Source organism: Ranitomeya variabilis, chromosome 1 (assembly GCF_051348905.1).
Source record: "Ranitomeya variabilis isolate aRanVar5 chromosome 1, aRanVar5.hap1, whole genome shotgun sequence".
In the NCBI taxonomy this organism is placed as follows: Eukaryota; Metazoa; Chordata; class Amphibia; order Anura; family Dendrobatidae; genus Ranitomeya; species Ranitomeya variabilis.
In genome coordinates, this window is record NC_135232.1 from 527,873,169 (window position 1) to 527,893,664 (window position 20,496).

The 20,496-nt window shown below is 42.9% G+C and overlaps 2 protein-coding genes across 2 annotated transcripts in view; both read left to right on the top strand.

Annotated features, from left to right (window-relative positions):
• The window catches only part of LOC143766520 (polypyrimidine tract-binding protein 1), a 44,454-nt gene that overhangs the window by 16,330 nt on the left and 7,628 nt on the right, over positions 1-20,496 (top strand). The window contains exons 4-10 of the mRNA XM_077254275.1: positions 9,825-9,997; positions 10,318-10,464; positions 17,676-17,846; positions 18,435-18,545; positions 18,652-18,823; positions 19,634-19,705; positions 20,319-20,449. Of these exons, the coding sequence (XP_077110390.1) occupies positions 9,825-9,997; positions 10,318-10,464; positions 17,676-17,846; positions 18,435-18,545; positions 18,652-18,823; positions 19,634-19,705; positions 20,319-20,449 (977 nt within the window). The remainder of the gene's footprint in view (positions 1-9,824; positions 9,998-10,317; positions 10,465-17,675; positions 17,847-18,434; positions 18,546-18,651; positions 18,824-19,633; positions 19,706-20,318; positions 20,450-20,496) is intronic.
• Positions 1,347-2,981, top strand: LOC143766526 (lamina-associated polypeptide 2, isoforms alpha/zeta-like). Its single transcript, XM_077254289.1, has 2 exons — positions 1,347-1,531; positions 1,619-2,981. Exons 1-2 carry the CDS (start codon positions 1,367-1,369, stop codon positions 2,840-2,842), a joined length of 1,389 nt encoding a protein of 462 aa, XP_077110404.1. The 5' UTR covers positions 1,347-1,366; the 3' UTR covers positions 2,843-2,981.

Consider the following 20,496-nt stretch of genomic DNA (forward strand, 5'->3'; position numbering starts at 1 on the left):
GTCCCTCCCTACTCCCCTGCAGTCAGTGCCCGGCGCCCGCTCCATACTCCCCCAGTCACCACTCACACAGGGTTAATGCCAGCGGTAACGGACCGTGTTATGCCGTGGGTAACTCACTCCGTTATCGCTGCTATTAACCCCTTCATGACCTTGGGATTTTCCGTGTTCGTTTTTCGCTCCCCTCCTTCCCAGAGCCATAACTTTTTTTTTTTTTTCCTGTCAATTTGGCCATGTGAGGGCTTATTTTTTGTGGGACAAGATGTGCTTTTGAAAGACCTCATTGGTTTTACCATGTCATGTACTAGAAAACGGGAAAAAAATTCCCAAGTGAGGCGAAATTGCAAAAAAAGTGCAATCTCACACTTGTTTTTTGTTTTGGCTGTTTTGCTAGGTTCACTAAATGCTAAGTGACCTGCCATTATGATTCTCCATGTCAGTACGAGTTCATAGACACCTAACATGACTAGGTTATTTTTTATCTAAGTGGTGAAGAAAAAATTCCAAACTTTGCTAAAAAAATAAATATAATATATATATATATATATGCCATTTTCCAATACTCGTAGCGTCTCCATTTTTCATGATCTGGGGTCGTTTGAGGGCTTATTTTTTGTGTGCCGAGCTGGCATTTTTAATTATACCATTTCGGTGCAGATACATTCTTTTGATCGCCCGTTATTGCATTTTAATGCAATGTCGCGGCGACCAAAAAAACAGTAATTCTGGCGTTTCAAATTTTTTTTTCTCGCTACGCCGTTTAGCGATCAGGTTAATGCGTTTTTTCTCTTCGCCACGACAGCACCCACTTGAGAGAGGGGATCCGCCCCTAGGAACAGGAAACCCTATGGAGAGATAAAAGGGGCGGTCCCCCTCGCTCCCACAGTTGGTTTCCTGTTCCTACGGGAGACCCTTGGAGAGAAGCGGCATCCAGGCTGGGCATCCTCTTGCGCAGTTTACCTTTATGGGACGGCAAGGGCTCCAGAAGCTGGAAGCAGCGTCGGGGGTCCTATGGCAGCTTCCCCCCTCTGCTGGCAGGTACTGTGAGGCCAGGTCCGGGGAGTCGCCTGGCTCATGGAGATCCACCCAGCAGACCTGCAAGGACCAAATCGCTGAGGTAAGGAGATCCTGCGGCGCCATCCCTCATGGTGCGCAGGCAGCGTGGGTCTGGTATACTATCCCCCGGAAGCAGATCGTAACTTCCGGGGTGAAACAGGAGGAGGACGGCGCCTGCGCTGATCCTGGTGGGAGCGCAGGCGCATACTGAATAGCCGCGACCCGGATGTAGCGGTCACTTCCGGGTGCGGCAGGAAGAAGATGGCGGCCCCCATTAGAAAAGGACGCCGGCACTGATCCTCCAGCGTCCATCATGGCATCTCCACAGGACCCGGCGATGGCTTCATCCGAAGTCACCGCTATTGCGCCTAGTAGCCGAACAAGCAGCAGTCGCAGATCATCTTCTTCCAAAAGCGCCAGAGATAAGAAATCAGGCCGGTCGGTTCCATCTGTGCCTCCGTCTCCTCCTCATCAGCCGGTATTGTAACAACAACCTCACTGGGTGAGTGTGTGTGTGTACCCTCTTAGGCTGATTACACTCCCCCTCTTTGTCTATATTCCTTAGGCAAAAAGAACGGGGAAAACCAAACACATACAATGTGCTTTATGCTCTCAGCCGCACCCCGATAATTATTTAAAGAAGCTGTGCCAGTCTTGCATCGAATCCACCTTACGTAAGGAGTCTTCAGTAAGGTCGGAAGATATAAGGAGTATGATTAGGGAAGAATTACAGGCCTTCCGAAGCTCGGAAAAAATTCCCGAGGGTAGAAAAAAATATAATTCCCCCAGGTCTGAGCAGTCCTCTGAGACTGAAGATAAAGATTCGGATGGGTCCCAAAGGATCATTTCCTCAGATGATGAGCGGGATACATGCTTTCCCACAGACAGTATCGATAATTTAGTAAGATCAGTTTGTAACACCATGGGTATTGAAGACACAAAAATCCCTAAAACACCACAGGACGTGATGTTTGCAGGCCTGTCAGAGAGGAAAAAACCTTCTTTCCCTGTAATTCCAGCAATTAAAAATGTAGTAAAAAAGGAGTGGGAAAGCCAGGGACAAAGAGGATTGCCGTCTTCGTCAAAAAGACGCTATCCCTTTAATGACGAAGATTTCTCTATATGGTTAAAAGCCCCGAAGGTAGATGCAGCAGTGGCTTCCACTTCTAAAAAATCTTTGCTACCCGTAGAAGATTCCGGCTCCTTGCAAGACCCGCTGGACCGGAAAGCGGATACCCTCTTAAAAAGAGCATGGGAATCCTGTACTGGAGCCTTCAGGCCGGCTATATCAGCCACATGCACTGCCAGGTCCATGTTGGTCTGGTTAAATGATTTAGAAGAAGGATTAAAGAGCGGCCTTTCCCGAGATAGACTGATCTCTTCCATACCGTTAATTAGAGGAGCTACAGCCTTTTTGGCGGATTCCTCAGCTGATTCCATACGGCTAGCTGCCAAATCGGCAGGTCTGACTAACGCGGCTCGTCGAGCCTTATGGCTAAAGGGGTGGAAAGGAGATCCCCAAACGAAGTCTAAATTATGTGGTCTTCCATGCCAGGGTGAGTACCTATTTGGTACTAAGTTAGACGAAATACTAACTAAAGCGGGTGAGAGGAAGAAGGGGTTCCCCAATAACACTTATCTCCCATCCTACAGGAGAGCGTTCCGTAAGCCCACGTTTAATAGAAGAAAGGACTATAAAAACCAAGACCGCTGGGCTAATAAAGACTTTAAGCAGAAAGGAGCGTTTTTCGGAAAACGTCCATTCAAACCTGAGGATAAAACCCGTTAGGACAGATCTACCCGTTGGTGGTAGGTTGTCTTTCTTCACTTCACAATGGCTGACAATGACTTCCAATCCATGGGCAACTAGCCTTATATCTACGGGTCTTAAATTAAGATTTGCCCGAGTCCCTCCGGACTCATTCTTATTGACTTCCTTAAAGTCTCATTCACAACAAGAGGCCTTGGAACAGGAAATAATAAATCTCCTGTCCAAAGGGGTACTAGTGGAAGTCCCTTCTCATCAAAAAGGAAGGGGTTTTTATTCCCCTCTATTTTTGATTCCAAAACCAGACGGATCATTTAGAACAATAATTAACCTGAAAAGACTAAACGTCTTCTTAGAAAACCAAACCTTTAAAATGGAGTCTATACGATCAACTATAAAGCTCCTGTTTCCCCATTGCTTTATGGCAGTACTTGACCTTAAAGATGCGTATTACCATCTACCAATCTTCATTGAACATCAGCAATATCTACGGGTGGCAGTTATAATGGAAGGTCAGATAAGGCATTATCAATATACAGCAATGCCCTTTGGACTGTCGATAGCTCTGAGAGTCTTCACAAAATTAATGTCAGAAGTAATGTCATATTTGAGATTAAAAGACACTCTTGTAATACCATATTTAGATGACCTTCTTATAGTGGGCAACTCTCTTTCCCAATGCCATCAACGAGTACTTGATACAATTTCGTCCCTACAGGAATTGGGGTGGTTAGTAAACTGGGAGAAATCCAGGTTGTCCCCCACAACTCGACAAACATTCCTAGGGCTTATTCTAGATTCTACAAATCAAAGGTGCTTTCTTCCCGACTCTAAACAATTAGCAATTATAAACAAGGTACAATCGGTGATTAATAAACCCCTAATTTCCCTAAGAGAAGGGATGTCCCTTCTTGGTTCCTTTACATCATGTATCCCGGCTGTCCCATGGGCCCAATTCCATAGTAGAAAATTACAATATAAAATTCTACAGGAAGAAGAGGGGTTACAAGGCCAATTGGATAGTCGGTTATCTTTACCATCTGACGTGGTAGATTCTCTTACCTGGTGGTTAGACCAGAGTCATTTTACCAGTGGGGTTCCCTGGGTGGTTAAACCTTCAAAAACACTCTTTACCGATGCCAGTCCTAGTGGTTGGGGAGCACACTTAGGAGATCAAATAGTTCAAGGTCTGTGGTCTCCTAGAGAATCGAATGATTCTTCTAATCAAAAAGAACTGAAGGCTATCTTTCATGCCATATGTAAATTTCTTCCGCAGTTACACGGAACGCATACAAGAATCTTTTCAGACAACATGACAGCGGTGGCATACATAAACCACCAAGGGGGAACAAGATCAGAAGCGCTCATGTGTATAGCCGACAACATTCTATCCATAGCAGAGGAGCACCTCCTATCCTTATCAGCACTGCATGTAAGAGGAGTCGACAATCCAAAAGCGGATTTCCTCAGCCGCCACACTCTCCGCCAAGGAGAGTGGGTTCTCAGCCGTCGTATCTTTTTAATGATAATCAAAAAATGGGGTACTCCCGAGATAGACCTTTTTGCGACGAGACGAAACAGACAAGTCAAAAGGTTCGCTTCATTGTTCCGATCCGACAATCCAGATATCTTCGATGCTCTGCAAGTCCCATGGACATTCCAGAAAGCATATGCCTTTCCCCCACTAATACTTCTTCCAACGGTGATCAGGAAGATAAGGGAGGACAGAGCAAATGTGATCTTAATAGCTCCATTTTGGCCCAAGAGGCCATGGTTCTCCTGGCTGAGAATTATGTCAATTTCAGACCCGTGGATCCTTCCGGAGGATCAGGATCTGCTCTCCCAAGGCCCCTTCAACCACCCTCAGGTGAAGGGTCTGCGGTTGACTGCCTGGCATTTGAGAGGCGGCTGCTAAAAATGAGAGGATTTTCTAACAAAGTAATTGACACTCTGCTACTAAGTAGGAAAAAATCTACCACATCCATTTATGTGAGTGTGGAAAAAATTCTTAAACCTCTACCCAACAGCACTATCAAACGAGATTCAGATCCCTATGGTCCTAGAATTTCTTCAAAAAGGGCGCGATTTAGGTCTGGCAGTCAGTACCTTAAAAGTACACATTTCTGCGCTTGGTGCATTATATGGTCACGATATTGCAGGTGACAGGTAGGTAGCCAGGTTTATCGCAGCTTGCCAAAGGTCAGAGACAGTCCAAATTCCCCATGTACCACCTTGGGATGTTAATTTAGTCCTTGAAGCTCTAACAGACCACCCCTTTGAGCCACTACATTCAGCTCACATAAAACATGTTTCCATCAAGACAGCTCTTCTTGTTGCTTTGGTATCAGCTAGAAGAGTAAGCGACATGCAGGCACTGTCAATAGATCCACCGTTTATGTCTATATTTCCAGACAGAATTGTCCTAAAAACAGACCCTTCCTACTTGCCCAAAGTATGTACTAAATTCCATAGGTCACAAGAAATTTTTCTTCCCTCCTTCTATGATAACCCTACGAATCAGGAAGAACAAAAATACCACACATTAGATGTGAGGAGAGCCATAATAGCCTATTTAGATAGAACTAGCGCCTGGAGGAAGAGCAGGGCTCTCTTTATTTCCTTCCAGGGCCATAGAAAAGGAGATGGAATCACGAAGGGCACTTTATCTCGGTGGATTCGGGATGCAATATGTCTGGCCTATTCATCCAAAGGGGAGAACCCGCCTGAGACTGTAAAAGCACATTCCACTCGGGCGATAGCATCATCCTGGGCCGAGCGAGCAGAAGTTCCAATAGAACTGATATGTAAGGCCGCAACCTGGGCTTCTCCTACTACATTCTATAATCACTATAGATTGGATTTGTCTTCTTCATCTGACCTGTCCTTTGGTAGATCAGTTCTTAACACTGTGATCCCTCCCAAATGACTATCTCTGAAAGTCTCTCAAGTGGGTGCTGTCGTGGCGAAGAGAAAACACCGGATTACGTACTGGTAATGCTCTTTTATAGAGCCACGACAGCACCCCTTCACTTCCCACCCTATTAAGTTATTTTTATAAAAGCACGATTAAGGGTGTTTTTTGGTTCTTGTAGTTAGCTTTTATCATTAGTTAACTTAGTATGGCTGATATCAAATTGCCTACTAAATCTGGTGGGCGGTTCCTCGCAATCTCTGTAACCCAACTGTGGGAGCGAGGGGGACCGCCCCTTTTATCTCTCCATAGGGTTTCCTGTTCCTAGGGGCGGATCCCCTCTCTCAAGTGGGTGCTGTCGTGGCTCTATAAAAGAGCATTACCGGTACGTAATCCGGTGTTTTTTTTTATTGATCGCGCGATTCTGAACGCGGTGATGCCAAATATGTGTAGATTTGATTTTTTTTTTTTTTTTTTTTTTGCCATGCTTCTGTAGCCTCCATGGGAGGCTAGAAGCAGGCACAGCACGATCGCCTCTGCTACATAGCAGCGATCTGCTGTTCGCTGCTATGCAGCAGAAAATCAAGTGTGCTGTGAGCACCGACCACAGGGTGGCGCTCACAGCTGCCGGGAATCAGTAACCATAGAGGTCTCAAGGACCTCTATGGTTACAATGTACAAGCATCGCCGACCTCCGATCATGTGACGGGGTCGGCGATGCGCTCATTGCCGGCCGGAAGAGCAGGTTAAATGCCGCTGTCTGCGTTTGACAGCGGCATTTAACTAGTTAATAGATCTATTACGGGCACATGTCAGCTGTTCAAAACAGCTGACATGTCCCGGCTTTGATGCGGGCTCACCGCAGGAGCCCGCATCAAAGAGGGGCTTCTGACCTCGGACGTACTATCCCGTCCGAGGTCACAGGGTTAACCCCTTTCTGACCAAGTTTTTACTATTGATGCTGCCTCTGCAGCGTCAATAGTAAAAACATCTAATGTTAAAAATAAAAAATCATTATACTCACCTTCCGCCGCCTGCGACGCTCCGGTGACCGCTCCATGCAAGCGGCAGGTTCCGGTGGCAAGGATGGTCTGCGAGAAGGACCTGCCGTGACGTCACGGTCATGTGACCGTGACGTCACGGTCATGTGACCGTGACGTCACGCTCATGTGACCGCGACGTCACGGTCATGTGACCGCGACACGGTCATGTGACCGCGACACGGTCATGTGACCGCGACACGGTCATGTGACCGCGACACGGTCATGTGACCGCGACGTCACGGTCATGTGACCGCGACACGGTCATGTGACCGCGTCACGGTCATGTGACCGCGTCACGGTCATGTGACCGCGACACGGTCATGTGACCGCGTCACGGTCATGTGACCGCGTCACGGTCATGTGACCGCGACACGGTCATGTGACCGCGACACGGTCATGTGACCGCGACACGGTCATGTGACCGCGACACGGTCATGTGACCGCGACACGGTCATGTGACCGCGACACGGTCATGTGACCGCGACACGGTCATGTGACCGCGACACGGTCATGTGACCGCGACACGGTCATGTGACCGCGACACGGTCATGTGACCGCGACACGGTCATGTGACCGCGACACGGTCATGTGACCGCAACGTCATCACAGGTCCTGCGCGAGGAGGCGACAGGACTACAAGGGCCACTCGGAAGGTGAGTATATGTTTATTTTTTTATTTTTTAACCTGTGACATACGTGGCTGGGCAATATACTACGTGGCTCTGTGCTGTATACTACGTCACTGGGCAATATACTACGTGACCTGGGCAATGTACTACGTGGGCTGTGCAGTATACTACGTGGACATGCATATTCTAGAATACCCGATATGTTAGAATCGGGCCACCATCTAGTAATATATAATAAGCCAAGTAGACATGCCAGATGAACTTGAAGTTGTGTGGTGTGTGTTTGTGTTTTTTTTTTTTTTTTTTTTTTTTTTTTTTTTTAAATATGAAATGGGGTTAGGGAGTTTACACGGCAATTTTTTCACGTTGTGTCCAAATACTTGTTTACAGGTACATATTGTACTATAATTGCTAGTTGAAAATGTAAGTAAAATATAAAATATGATTGTAAACTGTTCAAGTCTCCGCACTGTATGAGAAATTAGTACAGGTAAAGCCAGAAAATATAAATATATATATATATATATATATATATATATATATATATATATATATATATATATATATATATATATATATATATTTCCCATATGGCAAGAACTAATAAAGAATTCAAAAGGGCAACTATATGAAGCAGGGGTCCTAAAGTGAGCGATGTAATTCCCTTTGTCAGCCATGGTCATCTGACAGATGCTTTCATTGGGTTTTACAAAGTGCTTTTTAAAAGTTGTATGTGTTGCCAGTTCGTTAAAAAATGTAAGGCTGTTAAACTTTTACATAGCCAGCACAATGTGTATCCAGCCACTGATTTAGGGTTTTTGTACTGTACCTACAGTGCACTATTGATGGATGTGAGAAGATAAACCTGCTCATTTCCATGTAGTGCTGAAGTCAGCAGATGCATGCCTTTAAATGTTTTGATGCTTGGGTTACTGACACACTTCAAAAAGCACAATAGGATTTTTGGCTTCATGTGAAATTAAGCCGTACTCTTGAAAATTTGAATGGATTGCAGTTTTGTTGCCTTTGCTTAACCCTTTCACGACATGCGCCGTACATGTACTGCGCATGCCGTGAATCCCCCTTTGATGTGGGCTCCGGCGCTGAGCCCGCATCAAAGTCGCAACATGTCAGCTGTTTTGTACAGCTGACATGTGCGCGCAATAGCGGCGGGTGAAATCGCTATTCACCCGCCACTATTAACCTGTTAAATGCCGCTGTCAAACGCAGACAGCGGCATTTAACTACCACATCCATCCGGGCGGCCGGAAATGACGTCATCGCCGACCCCTGTCACATGATCGGGGGTCGGCGATGTGTCAGGACAGTAACCATAGAGGTCCTTGAGACCTCTATGGTTACTGATGCCGGCCTGCTGTGAGCGCCCCCCTGATGATCGCTGCTATGTAGCAGAGCCGATCCAGTTGTGCCAGCTTCTAGCCTCCCATGGAGGCTATTGAAGCATGGCACAAGTAAAAAAAAATATATATGTTTTTAAAAATATGAAAAAAATATAAGTTTAAATCACCCCCCTTTCGCCCCATCCTAAATAAAACAATAAAAAAAATCAAACCTACACATATTTGGTATTGCCGCGTTCAGAATCGCCTGATCTGTCAATAAAAAAAAGCATTAACCTGATCGCTAAACAGCGTAGCGAAAAAAAAAAACGGAACTCCAGAATTACGGGTTTTTTTGGTCGCCGCGACATTGCATTAAAATGCAATAACGGGCGATCAAAAGAACGTATCTGTGCCGAAATGGTATCATTAAAAATATCAGCTTGGCACGCAAAAAATAAGCCCTCACCCGACCCCAGATCACGAAAAATGGAGACGCTACGGGTATTGGAAAATGGCACTTTTTTTTTTTTTTTTTTTAGCAAAGTTTTGAAATTTTTTTTTTTTTTTTTTTTTCACCACTTGGATAAATAAACTAGACATGTTAGGTGTCTATGAACTCGTAATGACCTAGAGAATCATAATGGCAGGTCAGTTTTAGCATTTAGTGAACCTAGCAAAAAAGCCAAACAAAAAATAAGTGTGGGATTGCACTTTTTTTGCAATTTCACCGCACTAGGAATTTTTTTCCCATTTTCTAGTAAAATACATGCTAAAACCAGTGGTGTCGTTCAGAAGTACAACTCGTCCCGCAAAAAATAAGCCCTCACATGGCCATATTGACGGAAAAATAAAAAAGTTATGGCTCTGGTAAGGAGGGCAGTGAAAAACGAAAACGCAAAAACGAAAAAGGGCTGCGATTTGAAGGGGGTTAATGTATAATATGCAATATCTTGGTGTATGTAAATGTGTGTTTTATAATAAATATATATATATATATATATATATATATATATATATATATATATATATATATATATATATATATATATAAATTTTTTTTATATTTTTTTTAAACAGCAAATGGAAATGACAGCAAAAAATTTAAAGGGGACAACAGATCTGTAGGAGTAGGTTCCAAAGTGATTCATGTCAGAAAGCTTCCAGGGGATGTTACAGAAGCTGAAGTTATAGCTCTTGGCCTTCCATTTGGGAAAGTGACTAATATATTGATGTTAAAAGGCAAAAACCAGGTAAAACTGCTCAGTGTGTGTGTGTGTGTGTGTGTGTGTGTGTGTGTGTGTGGTTTTTTTTTTTTTTTTCTTTTCTCAAATCCCTATTAATCATGCATGTTTAGCCAAGCTTGCATGTTCTCTCCTGCAGAAACAAATTGGGTAATACACAGCCTCCAACAAACTAGCTCTATTGATCCTTCTATTCTATTGAAGTTAAGTTTTGTGGAGTTGCCATGCACAGACAATTGGTTCAGGCTGCTCTGTGTATATCCACTATTAGATTGTAACCATCTGATCACAGAATTGAAAATTTTTATGTTTTCATTTTCCTATTTAAGGCTTTCATAGAGATGAATTCAGAAGAAGCTGCTAATACAATGGTAAATTACTTTGCCACAGTTACACCAATACTCAGAAGTCAACCAATCTACATTCAGTTCTCCAACCACAAAGAACTGAAGACTGACAATTCTCCAAACCAAGCGGTAAGTCTGCCTATAGAAATACAGGAACTCTATGGTTGCTTTTGAACATAATGGACAATAATTTTTTTATTTTTTTGTCCTAATTCTGGATGTATATATAAATAATTTAAAAAATGGTTATTCTCACCTTCCGTCGCCCCCGATCTCCTCAGCGGTGCACGTGGCGGCTTCCTTTCCCAGGTATGCTGTGCGAAGGACCTGGGATGACGTCGCGTGACCATGATGTCATCCCAGGTCCTTCGCACACAGCATCCCTGGGAACATAAGCCGCTGCCTGCACCGCTGAGAGGCGGGAGTGCTCTGGGGGCCATCAGAAGGTAAGTATATCACGATTTTTTTTATTATAATTGTTAAAAATATATATATATATATGTGTGTGTGTGTGTGTGTTCCCAGGGCCTGGAGGAGTCTCCTCTCCTCCACCCGGGGTACTATCCGCACATGATCTGCTTGCTTCCGCATGGTGGGCATATCCCCATGCGGGAAATAAGCGGATCAATGCATTCCTATGTGTGCTGAATCCCCGCGAATCCGCAAATTAATGAACATGCTGCGTTTTTTTCCAGAATGCGTTTCCGCTCAGGGAAAAAAACACAGCATGCGCATACAAAATGCGGAATGCATTCTTTTGAATAAGATGTTTAACGTGAGCTTTTTTTTTTTTCTTTTCTCCCGTTTTTATAGCAAAAAAAGCAAAAAATCCGGAACGTGTGCACACGGCCTAAAAGCCAAAATATATTCATTACAATAAAAATCCTGAATTGTAGTTTTGTTCACTCTGCCTCCCATAAATCAGAATAGAATGCAAAATCAATCAAAAATTGTCGTGTGAATGAAAATGGTACCATAAGTCAAGTCGTCCCACGATAATTTTAAATTTATATAGCGCCAACATATTCTGCAGCACTTTACATTGTAGAGGGGACTTGTACAGACAATTGGACAATACAGCAGAACCATAAACAGATCAAATGGATACCAAGAGGAGTGAGGGGCCTGCTCGCAAGCTTACAAACTATGAGGAAAAGGGGAGACATGAGGTGGATGGTAACAATTGCTTTCGTTGTCTGGACCAGCCATACTGTAAGGATAGGGTGTTCATGTAAAGCTGCATGAACTGGTTATCAGCCTAAGTATGTAACAGTAAAGACACAGAGCTATTAGATGCATAAAGTATGAGAACATGATGCGAGGAACCTTATTATGGTTTAAATTTTTTGAATGGGTCACAGTTAGGTTAATGCATTGAGGCGGTAGGTCAGTCTGAACAAATGCGTTTTTAGGGCACACTTAAAACTGGGGGGATTAACCCCTTCACCCCAAAGTCTGTTTTCACCTAAGTGACAGGGCCAATTTTTACATTTCTGACCACTGTCACTTTATGAGGTCATAACTCTGAAACGCTTCAACGGATCCTGGTGATTCTGACATTGTTTTCTCGTGACATATTGTACTTCATGATAGTGGTAAAACTTCTTCGATATGACTTGCATTTATTTGTGAAAAAAACCAAAATTTGTCAAATTGAAAATTTAGCAATTTTCAAACTTTTAGTTTTTATGCCCTTAAACTAGAGAGTTATATCACATAATATAGTTAATAAACAACATTTCCCACAGGTCTGCTTTACATCAGCACAATTTTGGAAACATAATTTTTTTTTTGTTAGGGAGTTATAAGGGTTAAAAGTTGACCAGCGATTTCTCATTTTTGCAAAACCAATTTTTTTACGGACCACCTCACACTTGAGGGGTCTATATGACAGAAAATGCCCAAAAGTGACACCATTCTAAAAACTGCACCCCTCAAGGTACTCAAAACCACATTCAAAAAGTATTAACCCCTCAGGTGCTTCACAGGAATTTTTGGAATGTTCAATTTTTTTTTTTAAACATTTTAACTTTTTTCACAATTTTTACTTCAGATCCAATTTGTTTTATTTTACCAAGGGTAACAGGAGAAATTGGACAACAAAAGTTGTTGTACAATTTGTCCTGAGTACGCTGATACCCCACATGTTGGGGTAAACCATTGATTGGGCACATGGCAGAGCTTGGAAGGGAAGGAGCGCCATTTGACTTTTCAATGCAAGATTTGCTGGAATTGAGATCGAAACCCATGGCTCGATTGGAGAGCCCCTGACGTGCCTAAACAGTGGAAACCCCCACAAGTGACACCATTTTGGAAAGTAGACCCTCTAAGGAACTAATCTAGATGTGTGGTGAGCACTTTGAACCTCCAAGTGCTTCACAGACGTTTATAATGTAGAGCCGTAAAAAGAATTTCATATTAATTTTCACAAAAAATGATCTTTTTGCCCCATATTTTTTATTTTCCCAAGGGTAACAGGATAAATTGGACCCCAAAAGTTGTTGTGCAATTTGTCCTGAGTACGCTGATACTTCATATATGGGGATAAACCACTGTTTCAGCACATGGCAGAGCTCAGAAGGGAAGGAGCGCCGTTTGACTTTTCAATGCAAAATTGGCTGGAATTGAGATCGGAACCCATGTCGCCTTTGGAGAGCCCCTGACATGTCTAAACAGTGGAAACCCCCCACAATTGACCCCATTTTGGAAAGAAGACCCCCTAAGGAACTTATCTAGATGTGTGGTGAGCACTTTTAACCCCCAATTGTTTCACTAAAGTTTAGAATGTAGCGCTGTGAAAATCAAAAAAATAATTTTTTCTTTCCACAAAATGATGTTTCAGCCCGCAATTTTTTTTTTCCCAAGGGTAACAGGAGAAGTTGGACCACAAAAGTTATTGTCCAATTTGTCCTGAGTACGCTGATATCCCATACATGGGGGGGGGGGAACCACTGTTTGGGCGCATGGCAGAGCTCGGAAGGGAAGGAGCACCGTTTGAAATGCAGACTTAGATGGATCGGTCTGCAGGCGTCATGTTGCATTTGCAGAGCCCCTGATGTACCTAAACAGTAGAAATCCCCCAAAATGACCCCATATTGGAAACTAGACCCCCCAAGGAACTTATCTAGATGTGTTGTGAGAACTTTGAACCAACAAGTGTTTCACTACAGTTTATAACGCAGAGCCGTGAAAATAAAACTTTTTTTCCACAAAAATGATATTTTAGCCCCCACGTTTTTATTTTCCCCAAGGGTAACAGGACAAATTGGACCCCAAAAGTTGTTGTCCAACTTGTCCTGAGAACGCTGATACCCCATATGTTGGGGGGGACCACTGTTTTTGGGCGCACAGGAGAACTCGGAAGGGAAGGAGCACTGTTTTAGTTTTTCAAAGCAGAATTGGCTGGATTGAGATCGGACGCCATGTCGCGTTTGGAGAGCCCCTGATGTGCCTAAACAGTGGAAACCCCCAATTCTAACTGAAATCTTAACCCCAACCTTAACCCCAGCCCTAACCCTAGCCCTAACCCCTAACTCTAGCCCTAACCCTAATGGGAAAATGGAAATGCATACATTTTTTAAAAATGTTATTATTTTTCCCTAACTAAGGGGGTGATGAAGGGGGGTTTGATTTACTTTTATAGCGTTTTTTTGGCGGATTTTTATGGTTGGCAGCCATCACACACTAAAAGACGCTTTTTATTACAAAAAATAGTTTTTGCATCACCACATTTTGAGAGCTATAATTTATCCATATTTTGGCCCACAGTCATGTGAGATCTTGTTTTTTGGGGGACGAGTTGACGTTTTTATTGGTACCATTTTCGGGCACATGACATTTTTTGATTGCTTTTTATTCCGATTTTTGGGAGGCGGAATGATCAAAAACCAGCAATTCCTGAAATTCTTTTAGGGGGGGCGTTTATACCGTTCCACGTGTGGTAAAATTGATAAAGCAGCTTTATTCTTCAGGTCAGTACGATTACAGCGATACCTCATTTATGTAATTTTTTTTTATGTTTTGGCGCTTTTACACAATAAAAACTCTTTTATATAAAAATAATTGTTTTTGCATCGCTTTATTCTGAGGGCTATAACTTTTTTATTTTTCCGTTGATGCTGTATGGCGGCTTTTTTTTTGCAGGACAAGATGACGTTTTCAACGGTACCATGGTTATTTATATCAGTCTTTTTGTTCGCCTGTATGATAATAGTGTTTTTTGCCTTTTTTTTTTTTATTTTATTTATTTTTTTTTGCGGTGTTCACTGAAGGGGTTAACTAGTGGGATAGTTTTATAGAGCGGGTCGTTACGGACGCGGCGATACAAAATGTGTACTTTTATTGTTTTTTTTAATTTTTTTATTTACATAAATGGATTTATTGGAAAATGTTTTTTTTTTTTATTTTATTTTTATACTTTTTTTTTTTTTTTTTTTTAAACTTTTTACCATTGTCCCAGGGTGGGACATCACTGTTTTAGATCAGATCGTTGATCTGACAGTGTGCATAGCACTCTGTCAGATGAACGATCTGACAGGCACGTTCCACAGGCTTGCCGGCGCCTGCTATTAGGAACTCTAAGCAGGCGCCGGCAAGCCAGGTCATTTCATGACCCGGAAGGAGTCCCGCGGCCATCTTGGATCCGGGGACTCCTTCCAGGTCACCGGAGCAGCGCGATCTCATCGCTTTGCTCCGGTGGGAGAGCGCAGGGAGCCCCCATCCCTGCGTGATCCACCTCTATGCCGCTGTCACTATTGACAGCGGCATCAGAGGGGTTAAATGCCCGCGATCGGCGATAGCGCCGATCGTGGGCATTGCTGCGGGGTGTCAGCTGTCATATACAGCTGACACCCGCACCCGATCACCGCGGCGCTCAGCACGAGACCGCGGTGATCGAGCCGCCGTACTAATACTGCGGCTGGCACAAATGCAGCGCCGTACTAGTACGGCGGATGGCGCGAAGGGGTTAATCGTATTAACCTGGGTTGTGCATTCCAAAGAATTGGGGCAGCGCGTGAAGTCTTGGAGATGGGAGTGGTAGGTTCTAATTATTGAGGATGTTAACCTCAGGTCATTAGCAGAAGAGAGGGCACGGGTAGGGTGGTAGGCTGAGACCAGTCACATGACTGTAGCCCATTTTTCCTTATTTCGGCTGTCTAATATGGTGGGGGTTTTTTTGCAATAAAAAGAATCTTTCAGTGCATGATGGCAGCCAAAAAGCCAGACATATATCTAGTCGCACAGACCCTAGAATAGTCACCTTATCACTTTCACTGCACAAAGAACAGCGTAAAAATAAATCAGTTCTTCCCCCTGCTTTTTGACTTCTTCATTCTACCTCCCAAAGATTGCACTACGGCTCAGCTCACATTTATCCTGCTCTCTGCGTTGAGTGTTGGGGTTTCTATGTAAATGTCTGAAATACTTGATTCAGATGTAACCCCCAATGAAGATTTTCAATGAGATAGATGGAGACACTGGATGTAATCTGGCTGTGACCAGGCTTCTTAAAAAGCGCAGTCCGCCAGTTTTGTACACTTTTTTTTGAAAAGGACACCACTGAAGAGGCCACACTGAGTCCAGCGTAACTGCTGCCCCATTATAGTGATCCCTCTAGGGGTTTCATCTGATTAATGTCACACAGACTTGGATGGAAACCCCAAAGTAAGTGCTCAGCGTAGAGCACAGGATAAGTGTGATCATAAATGTTATGTAAAAATTCCCAACCAAAGCTTTAACTAGAGCACTAAAAAGCAAGTCCCCCACTCAGGTCCTTCATGTGTCAATGGAAATGTAGGGGACTTAAACATTGTTCCTAGTAAAAGGGGCTATAGCCCCTCCTGCTTCTTCCTCTCTCCTCAGACCCCCCCCCCCCCAAAAAAAAAAAAAAACAAAACATGTTTGGCATGGCATATCTGTAACAATGACAGACCACCGAATATACAGGTGCATAAGCTGGTGACTAGAACGTATGGGCACTACAACAGCAGGATTTTGACTCCGCAACATCCACTGCTGCTTGTTTCTGGAAACCACCCATGCAGTCACTACACATGTAGATAAATTCCCAAGGGGTTGTTATTTCCAAAATGGGATCACTTGAGAGCAGATTCTGTTATTCTAGGGCACTAAGTGGTTACTATTGTTTAGTTTGCCAAAGTATGGTACACACTGATTATTTATGTAAAGATACCGTAAATATTGAAATCTATTAAGGTTTGTTAAAATGGGACTTAAATGTAGGCACCTAAAATACTGTACTAAATGTTGCTGATTCACAGCTACAGATACTAGCTACTCAGCCAGAAGATTGCCAATTGACTGCCTTCATGACAGACTGGTCATTTTTTGATACGGAGTTCTATTTTTACTCAGCTAAAATAGAAATCATTTGTCAGACGAATTTTTGTATTGTGTGCATGGTATGTTTTTTTTTTTTTTTTTTTTCTTTATTTAAACTAGAATAAGGGCCTGTAGGGATTCTAAGGGACAGCCGACGTGGAGGGGGGCACCACATCGCATTCTAGGGTGCCAACCTCCGCCGTCAGGACCCCATTTAGCTGGCATCCTACCTATTAGGGCCAGCTTAGGCATAAACGCACCAGACTTGGATTTGTGTTCTGATATTTGGCATTATTGTGGGCTTATTCTAGTAATAGAAATATTTTTTGAAGGGGTTTTTTCCTTTATGTATTTTAATCAATGTTGTGAATTTCTAAATAGTAAATGACTTTTATAGGGTTTTGGGGGGGGGGGGGGTGTTTGCTCATATTTCTACATTCGGCAGCTATGCTTTTTTTTTTTTTTTTTTTTTTTTTTTTTCTTCCCATGTGAAAATGTAAAATTTGTGGCAAAATGTAGATTTTTGCTTCCCTGACCAATGGTATAAGACTCTGACATTTCATGACAACCAGTTGGTATCCCACAATCACGTGAATGGGTCACCGATGGGTGGGATTTCTGGCGCACTTACCAGAAGCACAAGTTAAATGCCTCTGTCAGAGATTGACTGTAGCATTTTAACAGGTTAACAACTGCAGGGGGATTGTAATTCCACCCACAGCTGTTAGAGGCACACATCAGCTGTTCAAAACGGCTGACATGTGCCGGGAAAGATGTGGGCTCAGTGCTGGAGCTCACATCAAAGGGAGGGATTCTGACATGGGCATACTATTACGCCTGTTGTCGGAAATGGGTTAATAAGTCATATTAGTGGTGTATTAAGTCTGCTGACTCGCTGCTATTGCTAATACATGTTATGATGGGGCTTATTGTAATATTTTTGCCCAGGTCTTACAGTGAAAGTGTGAGTTATAATAATTTTTTTTTCTCTCCTCTAGAGGGCACAGGCAGCTCTGCTGGCTGTGAACTCTGTACAGCCTACTAGTGTTGCACTCTCAGCTGCCGCTACTACACTGGATGCAGGCATGGGTGTTACAGGACAGAGTCCAGTTCTGAGAATAATTGTTGAAAATCTGTTTTATCCAGTTACACTTGATGTCTTGCATCAGGTAGGTTTGTGTTTAAGATGGATGTATATGGAGATATGTAAGATATAAGATGGAGCTATATAGAATATATATATTCTATATATCTCCCCTGTAACCAGGGCTATTATATTGGCCTAAGTTGTGCCAGGTGCAGATGGATCGCATCTTGACCAATGTTGGCCTATAGGGCTGTGCATGTCAGATTTTTTTTTTTTTTGCTAACACAGTGCCACAATGCAATTTGTTATTGTACGTCACTACACACTGGAGAAATTTTGTTCGCCATTTTCTCTTGTGCAGATTCTCTCCTCTGAGAGAATTGGCCAACTATGCTGACAATCTGACCAAACTGCAGATTTCGCATGATGCTTGGAATCTATGGCAGTCTGCAAGAGCATTTGCAGAGGAAATGCAGCACCCTAGCTGCATAGCAGATCTGACTGGGTCTCCTAGGACCAAGTGACCCCAACCAATGACCTCCTAGGATTGGGTGGTTGTGGAAAAATCCCTTCTAATAGATTCTTGTATGTATCAATCCTCTGAAAAAAAGGCAATAATGGAGGCAGCACACCTATGAAACTTCTTTTTTTTTTTTTTTCTTTTCCCCAGATATTTTCTAAATTTGGAACTGTACTTAAAATAATAACATTTACAAAGAACAATCAGTTTCAGGCACTTCTGCAGTATTCTGATCCTATAAGTGCCCAACATGCCAAACTGGTAAGTTGCATTTTAATTTATTTAACCAAAATGGTTTAGACTGAGGTGCAGAGTTTCATGCAAAACCCAGGCTTTCACCTTTTTTTTTTTTTTTTCTTCCGTTTAGTCCCTTGACGGCCAGAACATCTATAACGCTTGCTGTACACTCAGAATTGACTTTTCAAAACTCACAAGCCTTAATGTGAAGTACAACAATGATAAAAGTAGAGATTACACACGCCCTGATCTGCCATCTGGTGATGGACAACCTTCATTGGATCAAACTATTGCTGCCTTTGGTGAGAATGCCCGTTCCTTTGCTTACACTGCAGCTTGTTATAATGAAACTTTTTTTTTTTGACAAAGTTGCTATTTTCAGAGACCCATAGCATCACCTTTTTTTGGGATGAGAGAGAAATAGTAAAAGAGAGAGGCAGATATATAGATATATAGATTAATCCTTTTTATATATTGATTGGGTGATTTTGAACATGCCAATACCAAATGTGTATTTCATTTTTCTTTAGTGGTTTTTTTATTTTGATTTCAGCAAAAAGGGTGATTTCAACATAGCTAGGTTGGTTTTTGTTGTTTTTTTTTTTTTTTTCCTATTTAAATAGTCTCCATAAGAGACTAAAAGCTGCGATCATTCAATCGCTTGTGCTACATAGAGCAGGGCTGCAGCTTTGCTCTTTGTAGCATAAATGCGCACTTGCTATGAGCACTGACCTCTGGGCGTCACTCATAACAATCCGGCAATGACAACCACAGGGGTCTCCTGCAGACTCCAGGTTGTCATGCCATCCCATGAGCAACTCGCGGTCATGTTCCACGGGTGCTGATGGGTGGGGTTATTGACTCGCATCTAGCATGTGCATGTTAAATGCTGCTTTCAGTTTATCAGCTTTTGACATGTTAACAGCCGCAGGTGAATCACAATTCCACGGATGGCTGTTAGAGCTGATCAGATCAGCTGTCTTGGGCCAGAAATGGCCCAGGGTTATCGCCGCAGCCCACACCAAACAGAGGCATCCAAGGGGTTAAAAGGGGGCACCTTGTTGTATAGATGCTTGAATTCTAAAAAATTCTTAAACTTTCTTGACTCTCAGGAGCACCTGGACTGATTTCTGCCAACCCATATGCTACTGCTGGGTTTCCTCCTGCCTTTGCAATCCCACAAGGTAAGGGTGTGTCTGACACACTCACGCACGCACACGTTTCATATTGGACATGGCCGTATAACCTTCCTTGACTTCAGTGCAACGTTTTATTACTCCTTGTAATATTGATGTATTAATTGCATGACTCTTATTGTATGTGTTGGGAACCAGCATATGTCTACTGGTTCCACATTCATTCTGATGGGAGGTACTGAACTTGTTTATTTTAGTGCATGATAAAATGGTCTCTAAAGCAATAAAAGTATCTAAAGTGACTGCTTCAGTTTTACACTGTTCTATCAAGCTTTCTATTTGGTTGGAAGACTATTTTGTATAGATTAAACTTATTGCAAGGGATTCCACACGCTTATAGAGCAGTGACCTAAACCTACATTTGTTTATGGAGATCCAACTACTTAACCTCAATATACGGACAGCTGTATATTGGCTTCTTTTTGAGGGATGTATGATCAACCTCTGGGACTTTTTTTAAACTTGCAAGCTTCTCCCTTTATACACTGTAAACTTTGCCACGAAGTTAAGGTTGTGTATTTGTAGAAGTATATTGTGTTCAATACATTGGAGTGACATACTTTTTTTTTTTTTTTTTTTTTTCCCCCCACCTATCTGCCAGGTGTCCATGGAACACTTACACCCCTTGCACTTCCAACAGCAGCTGCAGCAGCAGCCGCTAGCAGGCTTGGCATCCCTGGTCTAGGGATTCCTGGAAACTCTGTCCTTCTGGTTAGCAACCTTAGCCCAGAGGTTAGTTGCATTTCTATTGTCCAATGGCTTTATGTACAATAACTGCA